This window comes from Mycteria americana, chromosome 14 (assembly GCF_035582795.1).
Source record: "Mycteria americana isolate JAX WOST 10 ecotype Jacksonville Zoo and Gardens chromosome 14, USCA_MyAme_1.0, whole genome shotgun sequence".
In the NCBI taxonomy this organism is placed as follows: Eukaryota; Metazoa; Chordata; class Aves; order Ciconiiformes; family Ciconiidae; genus Mycteria; species Mycteria americana.
The window spans coordinates 18,344,407-18,358,876 of record NC_134378.1 but is presented as its reverse complement, the minus strand read 5'-3'; the positions used below and the strand labels follow the sequence as shown (position 1 = coordinate 18,358,876).

At 66.0% G+C, this 14,470-nt stretch overlaps 1 protein-coding gene across 6 annotated transcripts; it reads left to right on the top strand.

The window, feature by feature from the left end:
• The first annotated feature begins 646 nt into the window (after positions 1-646).
• ZNF335 (zinc finger protein 335) lies at positions 647-11,114 on the top strand. 6 transcript variants are annotated; one of them, XM_075516848.1, is made up of 28 exons: positions 647-739; positions 1,136-1,367; positions 1,750-2,023; positions 2,454-2,531; positions 2,778-3,107; positions 3,248-3,382; positions 3,464-3,622; positions 3,743-3,986; positions 4,107-4,284; positions 4,368-4,480; positions 4,687-4,705; positions 4,913-5,029; positions 5,119-5,195; positions 5,314-5,474; positions 5,612-5,841; positions 5,922-6,030; positions 6,115-6,209; positions 6,367-6,650; positions 6,763-6,901; positions 6,973-7,362; positions 7,452-7,594; positions 7,958-8,097; positions 8,642-8,745; positions 8,880-8,957; positions 9,140-9,223; positions 9,389-9,454; positions 9,624-9,705; positions 10,291-11,114. In XM_075516848.1, the coding sequence occupies exons 2-28, from the start codon at positions 1,167-1,169 to the stop codon at positions 10,407-10,409; spliced, it is 4,149 nt and encodes a 1,382-aa protein (XP_075372963.1). In that variant the 5' UTR covers positions 647-739; positions 1,136-1,166; the 3' UTR covers positions 10,410-11,114. The 6 variants fall into 6 exon arrangements, with proteins under 6 accessions (XP_075372963.1, XP_075372962.1, XP_075372964.1 ...); XM_075516847.1 differs by having other exon boundaries at positions 6,760-6,901; XM_075516849.1 differs by having other exon boundaries at positions 3,743-4,001; positions 5,958-6,030; positions 6,760-6,901.
• The last annotated feature ends 3,356 nt before the right edge of the window (positions 11,115-14,470 follow it).

Genomic DNA, 14,470 nt, shown 5'->3' with positions numbered 1-14,470 from the left:
GGGGAAAGGCAGCCCCAGCTCAGCCCGCAGAAGCGACCGAGAGCCGCGCCGGGCTCCGTGCCCACCGCGGGCAACAGAAAGGGAACCGGAGCGCCGGGGCTGCACGGCACCGCCCGAGATGCGGCCGCCGGCTGGGGGGACGCGCCGCCGGGACAGTACAGGGCCGGGCCGAGCCGCGGTGCCGGACGGTGCCGCAGAGCCCCCGCTGCGCTCGCGGCGAGACGGGGCTCCGACTGGGGGCTGCGAGGGGGGGCCGCAGGGCACGGCCAGCGCGGCCGGGCCGGGCCGAGCCGGGAGCGGAGCGGCCGGGCCCGGAGCCCCAGGCCCCGGGCCCGGCCGCCGCTGCCACTTCCGCTTCCGCCTTCTCGTCACGTGACGGGCGCAACCCGGCGCGACGCCGACGCTCAGGGCCCGGGCGCCGCTTCGTGACGCCATGACGCAGAGTCGCGCCACCGTCTCCGTGATCCCTCCGCGGAGAAAGTAGTCCCCGGCGGGTCGCCGAGGCCTCCCCCGGCCCGCGGGCGGCGGGCGGCGCCGCTCGGTGCCGGGAGGCGGCGGGCGGAGCGAGGAGCGCGTCCCCGGGGCGGCCGGCGCCCCGGGCGGGGCGGGGGGGCCGGGGTAAGTAGTCCCGGCGCGGGGCCCGCGCGACCGTACCGCTGCGCGGCGCGAGGGCGGGGGGGCATGGCGGCCGCCGTGATGCCGGCTCCGGCGGAGGCGCGGTGGGGCCGCGGCGGGCCGGGTGAGGGCGCGGGCCGGCGGGCGGGCGGCGGCGGCGGCGGGCCCCCTCGCCCCGCTGCGGCGGCGGCTTCCCCGCCCCGGCGCACCGGGGCCGCCCCGCCGTGTGCGCGCGCGCGGAGGCGGCGGGGGGGACCCCGCGGCAAGATGGCGGCCGGGGGCCGGGCAGGGCCGCGGGGCATGACGGGACCGGCGGCGCCGGGGCCCCCCGCGAGGGGCGGCCGGGACCCCCCGGGCATGGCGCCGCGGCAGCTCCGGCCCCTCCGCGGGTGCCCCGAGCGGCGGCCCCGGCCCCCGGGCCGGGCTGCGCGGAGCCGGGACCCCCGCCGCGGCCGCCCCGGGGAGCGGCGGGGAGCGGGCGGCGGGCGGCGGCCCTGACGGCGGCGGCCTCCCCCCTCAGGTCGAGCCTAGGCGGCCCGGGCAGGGCGGGCATGGAGGAGAATGCGGTGGAGAGCAGCAGCGACGCGGCCCCGCAGGCGGCGCGGGAGGAGCCCTCCGAGAGCGGCCTGGGCGTCGGGACCTCGGAGGCCGTGTCGGCGGACAGCAGCGACGCCGCCTCGGCCCCCGGCCCCCTCTCCCGGGCGGATGACTCCGGCGTGGGCCAGAGCTCCGACAGCAGCGGGGTCTCCTTGGTAGGAGCTCACGGGGCGGACGGGGCGGCAGTCAGCCTGGGGAGGGGAGGGCGGCTGTGGCTCTGCTTCCTGAGGATTTCTCTAGACGCTTCTGGCAAACCGAGCTTCAGGATCAGCTCTTGTAGCTCAGCAGCCTTGGCAGGCGCTGTTACGCTACCGGTCGGGTGTCTGCTGGCCGGTCTGAGGAGGGGAACTCTCCTTGGTAGCCGGAGCAGCCCTGGAGATCCAGGGCGCTTGGCAATACCAAAGGAATTACTCTGCTGCCTTTCCTGGCAGCTCTGCGGTGATACCCCGCCGTCGTTTGCGTACGCTGGCTCCCCCAAGGGCCTGGCCTGGCAAAGGTCTCTCGGCTGAGCTCTTCTGCCTCTTTTTTTTCCGCCAGGAAGAGGTGTCGGAGAGCAGCTCCAGCACAGATGCCATTCCCCGGATTTACCTGCCAGATTCATCCTCCATCGCCCAGTCCACCCTGGTCTCCAGTGTCTCCACTGTGAGCCAGTCCATCATGGTGTCAGAGTCCCCACAAGTCCTGGTCCACTCCAGCGTCATCACCGATGGAGCCACGATCGTGTCAGACTCCACCGCATCCACTTCCTCGGACCTAGGTTCTGCTATCGACAAAATCATCGAGTCCACGATTGGGCCTGACATCATCCAGAGTGAGTGCATGCTCCCCGCTGCTCGCGCGCGCGGCAGACCTGCCTGCTCCCCTTCTGGAGCGCCCCGCATGCAAATGGCTCGGGGTACTGGGGCTGGGGAAGGGAGCTGCTGCTGTGCCAGACCTTGGGCGGTGAGGGGGAAGTGTGTACACGCACACGTATGCACCTCGATCAGCGGGGGATTCTCTTCTTGCTTTACTGCAGTAGCTGGAGGGTTTGATGAGGAGCTCGTGGCTGCTGCAGCTGCCGGACAGCCCTCCCTCTGTCTGGCTGCTCCTCCAGCCACGGTGCTAGCAGCCCAGGGTGGGCTCCGTCCCTGGAGCCAGACCTTCCTCGCCCCTTCCCACTTGTACCTGAAGCTGAGCGAACCCCAGTGACTCTACAGCCCCCGCGTCTGGCAGTTACCACTCTGCTCTCCTCTTCCTCCCAGGCTGCATCGCCGTGACCAGCGCGGAGGATGGTGGTGCGGAGACTACGCAGTACCTCATTCTGCAGGGGCCCGATGATGGTAAGGGTGCGCCCTGGGGCGTCCGGTGGTGGCTGTCTCTGCCCCCGAGCCTTTTCTGCGAGAGCGGGGCCTGGAGCGGGTGTCCCAGCTGCATCGGCCACAGTGCCTGTACCAGAGTCCCCGTGGATGTGCTGACTGTTGGGAGCTTGTCACTGAGCTCGTGTTCAGCCCTGTGCCCCAGGTGTGGGTGCAGCCTGGATGGAGGTAAGGGTCTGCTCCTTGGCTGAGGTGGTTTTGGTGTTTCAGGTGCCCCCATGGTGTCCCAGATGGCCACTTCTGCTCTGGCCAATAGCTTGGCGATAGAAGCGGTTGCTGATGGACCTACCTCCACATGCCTTGACCAGCCCGGCCCTTCAGACCCTTCCGAGCAGTTGGAAGTGCTGGAGCTGCCTGCACGGCCGGATCAGGCCCGAGAGGCAGATGGTGGGGAGGAGCTGGACCAGCCGGACATGGAGACCCTGGAAGAGATGATGGAGGTGGTGGTGGTGCAGCAGTTCAAGTGCAAGATGTGTCAGTATAAGAGTGTCTCCAAGAAAACGCTAATCAACCACATGAAAGAACGGCACTTCCAGCCAGGTGTGCGCTAAGGGCCGAGGAAAATTTGTCTTGCTGCAGACGGGCTCTGCTCTCTCCACGGAAGAAACAAGGGGAGGAGTGTAAGGACCTGTTGGGCAGTACAGTCTGGTAAAGACTTTTCCTTCTGTTGTCTGTGGCAGCGGGCTCAGCTGTGGCGTTGAAGAAAGCACGTCCACGAAAGGGGGGGGCCACTCCAAAGACTGCAGAGGAGGAGGTCACAGAAGAAGAAGAAGATGATGATATCATGGACGCTGGTGCTATTGATGACCCTGAAGGTAGGACTCGTCCTCCCCACGCCTTATGTAGCTTAGTCTTTTCCCAGTCTCTCTCTGATATTTTGGGCCACTTACCTCCAGAGGACAGTGACTATAACCCAGCTGAGGATGAGCCCCGTGGGCGACAGCCCAAGTACAGCCGCACTGTCCCCACATCCAGCGAGGAGAGGCCGCGTCGACGCCCGGGGAGACCCCGCAAGTTTCCTCGTCTGGAGGACATGCCCCAGGACGTGCCTGAAGGTGAGGGAAGCGGGAGGCGGCAGCAGCCCCTTGCTGGGCTGGAGCAGGGAGCAGTGTGCGAGTTCCCGGGAGCCCGTAGGAAGGGTGTGTGACGGGACTGTGTTGTGTTCTGTCGAGCAGGAGGGGAAGTGGAGCCCTTGGTGACGTCCCAAAGCACACCAAGCCGTGAGCTGCAGAACTCGGAAGCAGCCAGTTCCTCTGGCCTGGAGAACGGGACCAGCGAGAGCCTGGCGGAGCCCAGCATCAGCCAGTCCGACTCCGAAAACAAGGACCCTTCCTCCAACACGGGCCCAGAGGAGGCAGACATCATCCCCAGGAGGCGCGGGCGGCCCTCCCGCCGCTTTCTGGGCAAGAAATACCGCAAGTACATGGGGCGCAGGTGAGGGGTGTGTGCCGAGCCGGTGCTGGGCCCTCTGGCCTGTGCCCAGGGCCGGTCCAGCCCCTGTTTGCCACCACAGCTCTGAGCCCGGTCCTGTTTCCGCAGGTACTACTACAAGTCACCCAAGCCCCTGATGAGGCCCTACCTGTGTCGGATCTGCGGCTCACGTTTCCTCACGCACGATGATCTGCGTTTCCACGTCAACTCGCACGAGGCCAACGACCCGCAGCTCTTCAAGTGTCTTCAGTGCAGCTACCGCTCCCGGCGCTGGTCCTCCCTCAAGGTTAGTGCCGTCTGTCCTGCTCCCTTACCCACAAGGGTTGCTGGTAGCCCCAGATCTCATGGCCCCCGCTCTGCTTCTTGCAGGAGCACATGTTCAACCATGTGGGCAGCAAGCCCTACAAGTGCGAGGAGTGCAATTACACCAGCGTGTACAAGAAGGATGTCATCCGGCACTCCACAGTGCACAACCGGGACAGGTAAGGGAAGTGCAGTCCTGGAGACTGTCTCGCAGCCTGGCTGAACGGCACCAACACTGTTCCTCCTGCCCTGGGAGGGCAGCCACGGCCGCCCCTTCCCCTGACCTCTGGCCCTTTCCAAAACGGGTGGTTTTGGTGTCTGGGTAAAAGGGAGCTTGGACTTGGGATGTGGCTGACACAAAGGGGTTTTCTTCTTTCTTTTTCAGGAAAAAGAGAGCTGATCCGGTGAGTTTGAGTACCCTGTTGGCTTGTCTCTCAGCACTGTTATATGGGAAGAGGCATGTCTGGGTCTTCCACAAATTCTTGGTGCCTCGTTGAAGGCAGTGTTTCTGGATCACCTGAGGAAAGGCAGCCCAGGTCCTGCAGTGGGGAGAGGGTAAGGAAACTGGTGAGCTCTTCCCAGGTGGGCTCATCTTCGCGCTCTCCCTCCAGCCCCCAAAGCTGAACTCCTTCCCGTGCCCCGTATGCAACCGTATCTACCCCATGCAGAAGAGGCTTACGCAGCACATGAAGACACACAGCACGGAGAAACCACACATGTGTGACAAGGTGAGGCAGGGGGACACAGCCTGGGGAAGGGCTGGCGGCGAGTGAGGCTGGATGGGAGGTGAATGCTGCTTTGCTTTGTTCCGCTGCAGTGCGGGAAGTCCTTTAAGAAGCGCTACACCTTCAAGATGCACCTGCTGACGCACATCCAGGCCATTGCCAACCGCAGGTAGGAGCCTGGCAACAGCCTGTGGCGTGCCGTGGTAGAGACAGTGTCCTGGCTCACCCTCAGAGGGGAGGACAGAAGGTCCCTGCTGCCCGTGTGACAGGCGGCATTGTCCTGGCAGGTTCAAGTGTGAGTTCTGTGACTACGTCTGTGAGGACAAAAAGGTCCTGCTGAACCACCAGCTGTCGCACATGAACGACAAGCCCTACAAGTGCAGCTTCTGCAAGTACTCCACCTTCCGGGAGGACTTCCTGATCTCGCACATGGCTGTCAAGCACACGGGTGAGAGGAGCTGCCTGCTTGCCCTGTGCCCCGATGTCCTGCACCCCTGCTTCTCCAGGAGGCGGTCAGAGCATGTCTGCTTTCCCTGCCGTCCCTTGGGGACCCCCTGCTTGACTCCCGCCTCCCGTGTCCCGCAGGAGGGAAGCCGTTTGCTTGCGAGTTCTGTCACTTCACCACCAAGCACAAGAAGAACCTGCGCCTCCACGTGCACTGCCGCCACGCCGACTCCTTCGAGGAGTGGGCACAGAGGCACCCCGAGGAGCCACCCTGCCGCCGCTGCCCCTTCTTCACCCTGCAGCAGATTGAGGAGCTGAAGCAGCAGCACAGCCAGGTGCAGGCCCCGGCTGAGCCAGAGGCCAGTCCGCCGGTGAGTGCCATTGCCCACGCCCCAGCTCCTCCTGGTGCTCGCTGGCCCCGGCCGTGCTGTCAGCTCTCTCTCTCACACAGGCGCCTCTTGGCTCCGTCACCTACCATGCGGTCCAGGCCATCCCGGGAGCAGAGCCCCCCATCCTCTCGCAGGATTCCCTGGGAGGGGCCACCATCATTTACGAACAAGGTGAGTGAGCTCCCAGGGAAGGGGGTGGGGATGGGGAGGAGGTGGGCGAGCGTGTGCCTGACCCTCTCCTTCGGACCCTGACAGATGTGGCTGGATCAGCAGAACTGGCCACACAGACTGCCCTGGATCTCCTGCTGAACGTGAGCGCTCAGCGAGAGCTGGCCACGGGCTCGCTGCAGGTGAGGAGGGCTGAGGGGGTGCTGCGCCTGCCGCGGGGTGGCAGGGGGAGGCTTCCCAGCCCTCCACAGTCGTTCCGCAGCGCCCAGCCCTGTTCCGCTTCAGGGCGTGTCTTGCGGAGCCTTGCCTTCCTCCGGCTGAGCTGCTGTCCCCTCGCAGGTGGCAGTGGTGAAGCCGAGCGATTCAGGAGAAGCGCAGGTCCCCTGTGAGCCGCAAGCACAGGAGGAGGGGGCAGAGATGGACTCTGAGGAGCAGCAGCAGCAGAAGTTGGTGACGCTGCACGTGGCAGAGCCTGGGGAGACCTTGGTGCAGGAGGCTTACGAGGAGGCGACCCTGGGTGGCTCGGAGCTGCAGCAGATCACTATCCCCTTTGGTGGGACGACAGAGTACAGCATCATCACACCCATCAGTGAGGAGATTCAGGCTCCAGGCACGCTGTACAGGTCAGCTGTATGGGAGGAGCGGGGAGACGGAGGCACTTCTGACCTCAAATGAGGAGGCTTTAGTGGTGAGGAGGACGAGGCAGATCCTCCCTGACCCTGTCCTCTCCAGCAGCGAGGAGGAGAGCCCTGCGGAGACCTCCCATGCGGTTGTGGTGAGCGAAGCTGTGATGACAGAGGAGGCCCTGAAGGACCATAACAATCACTATATCATGTCATCGGGTGTTCCGGGGAGCCAGTTCCATCACATTGAGGTAAGGAGCTGAGCTTTCTCCCCGTCTCAGGCAGCAGTGTGAGCAGGTGTGACTGGGTGTTTCTCTCTCAGCCCCTCAGCGGGGACGCTGCCTTTCCCTCACCTGCGGAGGGCCAGGAGGCACAGCCCGCCGGCGTCAAGTGGCCCCTAGTGCAGTGTGTCACCAGGCAGCTCCAGAAGGACTCGTCTTTATCCCCAGCCTCTGAGGGGCAGGAGATCTCATCCCCAAAGGTCAAGTGGCCTGCACTCCAAGGCGTGGCCAAGAAGCTCTCGTGCAAGGTTTCCACGGCCAAGAAGCTCTCGTGCAAGATTTCCACAGCCAAAAAGTTTTCATGCAAGATTTGCACAGCCATGTTCACAGGGAGAGCAGAAATGGAGAGTCACAAGAGAGCCCACATTGGGCCCAGCACCTTCAAGTGTCCCGACTGTCCATTCACTGCAGCCCTCTGGCCGGAGGTTCGGGTAGGTTCCCTGGCACAGAGCAGCCCTGGGAGCAAGAGGTTTGGAGAAACACGGGCTTTCTGACCCCGCGCTTGTGCTTCTGCCCCCAGAGCCACATGGTCCAGCACGCCAGCCTTCGGCCACACAAGTGCACCCACTGCAGCTTTGCCTCCAAGAACAAGAAGGACCTGCGCAGGCACATGCTGACGCACACCAACGAGAAGCCCTTTGCCTGCCAGATCTGTGGGCAGAGGTGAGTGAAGCCTGCGAGGTTGTTGCTGCTTCAGGAGACCCTGTTAGAGCTCTCCAAGGCTCAAGAGGAGATAGGATACTGGCAGAGAGCTGCCTGCCCTGACCCTACCCCCGGGAGTGGTCCCCTGTTAGAGGGGACTCTGCCCTTGAGAGCAGTTCCTGCTGCAGGTGGACCCAGCTTCGTCTCCAAGGAACTTCTGCACGGGGAGGTTCAGTACTTGGGCCTGACGGAAGCGTTTTGGGAGCTGGGACAGGCCATGTCGTAGGACGTGCTCATGGCGCCCATGGCCTGGGTCTCTGCAGAAAGCACAGGGGCCCTGTGCTGCCCATGGCAAACTCCACCTCACTCTCGTTCCTCCCGTAGGTTCAACCGTAATGGGCACCTCAAGTTCCACATGCAGCGTTTGCACAGCTCGGAGGGGAAGAGGCCGGGGGCGCCTGCAGCTGCTGCCCAGCAGACCATCATACTGAACAGCGACGAGGACACGCTGGCCACCCTGCAGAGTAAGATGTGTCCCTGTGACTGGGGTGACCTGCGGGTTTCCTGTGGCCAGAGCCCCATGCGGGGATTCGCCCAGCTTGTGGGCCGAGCGGGGCTGAGATGGGTCAGGGCCAGGAGATTCCTGCTGAGGGTTAGGATTGCCGGTGGTGGCAGGACTGGGTGGGTGCAAAGACGAGGGGGCTGGGTGCAGGGAGCTCTCCTGGTGAGGCGCTGACCGTTGCGGTTCTGTGCAGAACTGGGGGTCCAGTGTTTCCTCTAAGCAGGTCCCAGTAGATCAGTGCGTTGCGGGAGCAGCGGTGCTGTGAGCAGCTCATGGCTGAAACGGGAAGCGGAGTTCACGGTCTGATTTGGAGGTTGCGTTTTGCCCACGGTGACCTATAGTTTAGTCATGGTGGGAGAGTTTGGTTTAGCTTCTGACCTTCTGTGAGCAGAGCTAAGAGACTGTCCTGTGCTCCTCGTTGGGGTGGGCACCTGGCAGGGGCCGCTCGGGAGCGGGGCCGGCCAGCAGCCCCAGCAGTGTCCGCACCGGCTTTCTCCGCTTTCCAGCGGCTCTGCAGTCCGGCCAGGCGGTGCTGGCTCCCGAGCGACTGCAGCAGGCCCTGGGGCAGGAACACATCATCGTCGCGCAGGAGCAGAGCGTCACGAGCCAGGTGAGTCAAGCCTGTCAATCTCCTCCTCCCACCCTGTGCGGCCGCTCCCTGCAAGCTGTGCGGGTTCCCTCCTCTCGGAGGGCTTGCGGTCGGGCCCACCCCACTGACAGCGCTGGGCTCTTGCTGACCTGCAGGAGGAGGCCACGTACATCCAGGAGATCACAACTGCCGACGGACAGACAGTACAGCACTTAGTGACCTCTGACAACCAGGTGAGGGGGGCACATCCCAGGAACCGAAAGATTCTGCTCAGCGGGAGCGGGGAGAGCTGGGGACAGTGGGGAGAGGTGGGGTGGAAACAGGCACAGAAGACAGACAAGAACCAGCCCTGTTGCGGTGTGAGGGGTGGGCAGCGGTGACCTCTTTTTTTGGATCTGAATCCCTGTGTTTGCAGGTTCAGTACATCATTGCCCAGGATGGTGTACAGCACTTACTTCCCCATGAGTACGTTGTTGTCCCAGAGGGACATCACATCCAGGTAAGCTTCAGCCTTGTCTGCTGCCTTTGCGTGGCGGATGGGGCTCATGAGGGTGCCGTGTGTGGGGCTCAGCCTCCTCCTGCCCCCCGTGGCTTGCTCCGTTTGAGTCACAACTCTGTTCAGGGGCAGGGATGCCCGCAGCCTCACAGCGGCTCTTGTCCCCAGGTACAGGATGGGCAGATCACCCACATCCAGTACGAGCAGGGCAGCCAGTTCCTCCAGGAGCCGCAGGTGAGGGGCCAGGCATGGTGGCTGGAGCTGACAGGGCTGCCGTGAGATGGGCTCCGAGCACACAGCTGGAGAGGGAGGGCTGGTGACTCGCTGCAGCAGCTGTGGCCAGAGCAGCACTCCAGGAGGGACCCTGCCCCTCCCGGACTCTCCTGCTCTCTCCTCCCTGCAGATCCAGTACATGCCTGTCTCGCCTGAGCAGCAGCTCGTCACCCAGGCGCAGCTGGAAGCAGCCGCACACTCGGCAGTCTCAGGTAGGACCAGGGCCCCAGGGCCGAGCTCTGGCGTAGCTCCGGCAGCCCCGCCTGCCTCCGGGTCTCGGGGGCCAGTGCTGCCGGGCGGTTTGCGACGCCCGTTAGCAGCCACTGAGAGGCCGTGCTCGCGGCCCAGCTCTGCCTGCGGAGGCTGCTCGGTTGCTGTAGCCGGCAGGGGTGGCGGGGCGGGGGCCCTTGGCGGAAGGGCTGGGGTAGGCGAGGCTAGATTGCCACCTTACTGCCTGCGTCCCCGTGATTCTGGGGAGCGGCCAGCCTTGGTGTCTGAGGGGAGATCTTTGCTGGTCCCAGCATGTCCGTTCTGGACCGGTACCAGCTCCCTTCCCCTGGAGATGAGATGCAGCAGCTTCCACAGGGTGGAGACGCCCTGATGTGTGTTTGCAGAGTTAACCGGAGCCAGGCTCCCTGCTGGAGCCCTGCGTGAGCGTGGTGGCCCTTGCGCTCGCGTCGTACGCCTGCCCGTTCCCCTGGAGGCAGGTGGCGAACGTGGAGGGGGACCCTGGGCAAGCCGCCTGCTCTGCCCTGCCCTTGGATGGGAGGAGGCACTGACCCCCCTCTCCTCTGCAGCAGTGGCGGATGCTGCGATGGCCCAGGCGCAGGGCGTGTTCACCGCCGAGGCAACGGCCGAGCAGATCCAGCAGCTGCAGCAGGGGATCCACTACGACGTCATCACGCTGGCGGACTAGCACCAGGGCCGGGCCCGGCTGGCGCTGGGACACCCGTGCTGAGCAGGACAAGCTGCACCAGGCAGGAGCCTCCTCAGCCAGCAGTTGCCTTATCGCTTCGGGGCTACGAGGGACGTGCCCGAGCGCGCTGCGGCGGGGGCCTGCTGCCGCTCGGCCGTGCGCCGCGAGGGTCCTGCACGTCCTCCCTGGCACGGGCAGCTGTCTCCAGCAGAGACTGCTCCACAGCCGAGGCAGGCTGAGCGGCGGCAGCGCTCTCGTGTGGCCGATCTCTTTGCCTGTTGCACTTGATGGTCTGAAATCCCTTTTCCTGAATCATGTCTGTGTGGGCCAAACTCGGATCGACGTCTGCCTGGCACGCGAGGATCCTGGGAGCGAGCCGAGGGGCCGAGCGCAGCTGCGCGGTACGGCGTGAGAGGCGTGCGTGCAGCCGCAGCCCTGCGCTCCCCGCTCCGCAGCCGTGGGGCGTGCAGTCCTGGCGTGAGGGCGGCCGTCCCTCCCTTGGCTTCTCCGGCCTGCAGGCAGGCAGCAGTAGGGCTTTGGACTGGAGGAACCCAGAGTAGGAAGAATCATAGGTGGAAGATGTTCTATTTTTCTTCTGAAGAGGGATGGACTCAGGAGGTGGTGCGTAGGTGGTTGTGGGCGGGGTTCGATTCTGACATTCTCAAGCTTTGACTATGCTTATGAATAAAAAGGGATTGAAACCTGCGCCTGCGCCTGCCTGGAGGGTCTGCGGTCCTGCACCAGCCCCTGCCCCACTCCCGGCCGGCGGGGACAGGCAGGCCCGGCCTTCCTCCTGCCTCCTCCGGGGCTGGGGCGCGGGGGTCCCAGGGCCTGGCGCTGGGGCCGGGCAGGTCGCTCTGGCAGATGCAGCTCCCCTGTGCTATCGGCTTCCTCCTGCCTGAGTGACCTTGACTTGTGGGAAGTGAGCCGGGCATCTGGTACAACAGTGGGTTTGGGGCTGGAGTCATGAAATTAATCGAGTGGTAAACAGCCTAAATCCCGTGTAACTCTGTCCCAAACTACACACGCCGCCCCTGCCTGAGCGGATTGTCTGGAAGTATTTACATGTGATTATAACAGCTAATCTCGGAGTTTTAGTTCTATGCTTTTGCATTAAACTGATTATCTGCAGAGGGGGAAAAAGGCCTGGAACCACCCAACTTCAGCAGGAGCTTCCGTGAGGCCGGAGCCCCTCGGCTGCGGGACTGGTGCGGTGTGATCACCGGGCTTGCAGCCGGGCTCCCGGTCCAGCTCGTGCAGGGGCTGGGGACGGCACCAGGGCTTGTGCTGCGAAGGCAGAGCCTGTGTTCTGCCCCAAATGACAGCAGCACCCTCCCTCCCTGGCTGCTGGGGGTGCCCGCTGTCCCCGGGGAGCCCACTGCTCGTCCCCTGCCTCAGGGCTGCAGGCAGCAGCCTGCCTGCACGCCGGACACCTGGGCCGGACCCCCCGCCCTCCCTCCCCAGCTGGGGAAGCGGGGTGTGGGTGGCCCCGCACCTCCCTGGGGCGAGCGGGGCCGGTTGTGGCTCTGTCCTGGCCGTGGCTCTGTCCGGCTGCAGCCCTGTCCGTGCCCAGCCGTGCCGGCGCGTGGCTATGCCTGTCCGGCCGTGTCTCGGTCACCGTCCAGCTGTGTCCGTCGGCGGCTGGCCGTGGCCCTCCCTCTCCAGCTGGGCCACGCGGGGTTAAGGCACGCCGCAGCAATCCACAGGCGCTTTCCTAGATTACAGCCCCATTATTTAATAAAGCGGATCCGCAGCGCGGCTGGCGGCGCTGATCAGGGCTGGAGTCCCGTGGGGACAAGGTTACAGGGCCGCTGCGGGGTCGTGGCCGGGGCTGGTCCCAGCCGTCCGGCCCGGCCGTCCCCTCCCGGCCGGCAGCACAGGCCCCTGGCTGCCCCATGGCTTCCACACCTGGGGCTGCTGAGAGCACAGGGCCAGCCCGAGGTGGGGACGGTGCTGGGACAGAAGGGACCGGGGCTCCCGGCCGCTGCACAGGGGGAGCTCCGGGTGCTGCTGGGGCTCTGGCCGTGGGGCACAGCGGGGCCGCGCGGGCTCGGGGCCCCTCAGCGCTGGCACCTCGGCCCTGGGACCTTCTGCTGTCACCGGGGGCCTGCGGGGAGCCCGGGGATGCAGCAGGGCTCATTAGCACCAGTGACCTTCCCCTTCCTGTCCCCGGCCAGTGCTAAGCGGGTTTGTTACATATTTAATATCCTGAGAGCGTTATTAGTCGGTATTTAATGATGGATACAACCTGTGGGATAATCCCAGTCTGAGCAGGGAGGCGCAGCGGCAGGAGCCGGGCAGCTCGGGGGGTCGCGGGCTCTCGGGGCCCCTCGCACAGCTGCCCACTGCTGCCCTGCCCACCCGCTGCCCCCACTCCGCTGGCAGACGGGAACGCCCCGGTGCCTGTGGGGCCGAGTCCCCACCCAGGCAAAGGGTCCCTGGCCGTCCCTAGGGCTGCAGGGCCCCTTCACCCCTCTGCAGCCGGGAGTCCAGCTGCAGGCACGGCGGCACTGGGGCTTGGGCAAGGACCTGGCCAAGCCGGAGGAGGAGCGGGCTCCGGGGCAGCACCTCGTGCCACCCGCGTCCTACCGGGCTGTGCACGAGTTCTCCCGCCAGCACCCGGCCCTCCGACCCAGCCCGCTGCAGCGTGGGGGGCTCTGCCGACCCCTGCCCCGGGGCCACGTCAGGGCCGGGGTCAAGGACGGGGTCCAACGGTTCTTGGCACTGCAGTAGAGCCCCGCGTGTGCTGCGTCCCACGTGTGTCCCCGTGCGTGCTGCGTCCCCACGGCTGTGGGTGTCTGTGGAGCCATTGGGGTTCACGTGGGCCCCGTGCACCAGCCCCCGGTGCCACCGCGCCCCATCCCTGGGGGCTGCGCAGGCTGTGCTGGGGCCACGCAGGGCCGGGGGGCCGGGGGCGGCTGGGGCCCTGGCATGGGTCCTGGACACGTCCTGGCTGGTGGCGGGCAGGCAGGGAGGATGCTCCCTGCCCGACAAGAGCTGGGGTGGGGGTGGTATCAGCTGCCCCAGATCCCTGCTGCCGCTCTCGTGGGTGCTAATACCCCCTAATCAGCTGTCAGTCACCGCGGACCCCGGCAGCTATAAAACGCCAGGGACCAGCTCCCCGGCTCCTCTCCCCGCAGCATGGCAGCTCCTCGGGGCGAGGGGAGCCCAGGCCGAGAGCCGGGGGGTTGTAGGGGACCCTGGGGAGCCCTGCAGGGACCCCCCCAAGCCCTGCTGCCCTGTCCCTGTCCCTGCCCCATGCTGGCCGGCTACAGCCTGCTGCCGCCCCTGAGCCTCCTGGCGCCCTCGGTAAGTGCCGCACAGCAGCTCCCGGCGGGCCGGGATGTGGGACCCCTCCCGGGACCGGGCTGGGGCTGTGTGGGGTGGTTGGGGTCAGGGCTGGGGAGCTGCTGTCCCAGGTTCCCTGCACCGCCCTGGCATCCCCCTGCCCCCCCCCCCCCCCCCGCCCCCTCCTGCACCCCGGCACCTTGGGGCACGCAGTGCCGGGCACGGGAGAGGATGAGGACAGGCAGGACCCAGCTCTGCTCCTTCCCGTGCGCGAAGGGCTGAGCCCCCACGTCCCCCAGCCCCTCTCCTCTGGCCGTGGGTGCCCCCCACCCCGTCCTGCCCTGACACCCCTGTGCCCCCTCCAGGTCTCACCAGCCTACGAGGTGCCGCCGGGGCTGCTGCCCAGCACCGGGCTCTGCCCACCCTGCTGCTGGCAGCCCCTGCCTGTAGAGCCGGGGCGGGCGAAGGCGGTGGCGGCACGGGAGAGCACCGGGGCACTGAAGGCCTGGCTGGCGCGACACCACAGGAACCCCTACCCCAGCAAGGGGGAGAAGGTGATGCTGGCCGTGGTCAGCCGGATGAGCCTCACCCAGGTCTCCACGTGGTTCGCCAACGCCCGCCGGCGCCTCAAGAAGGAGAACAAGGCGGGCTGGGCACCGCATGGCACCTCGGACGGCGAGGACAGCGAGGGCGAGGGGGCCTCGCCGGGTGCCCCCCCCGGCCCTGACCCCAGCCCCGTGCAGGACGGGTGCGGGGGCAGCCCCGAGGGGGGG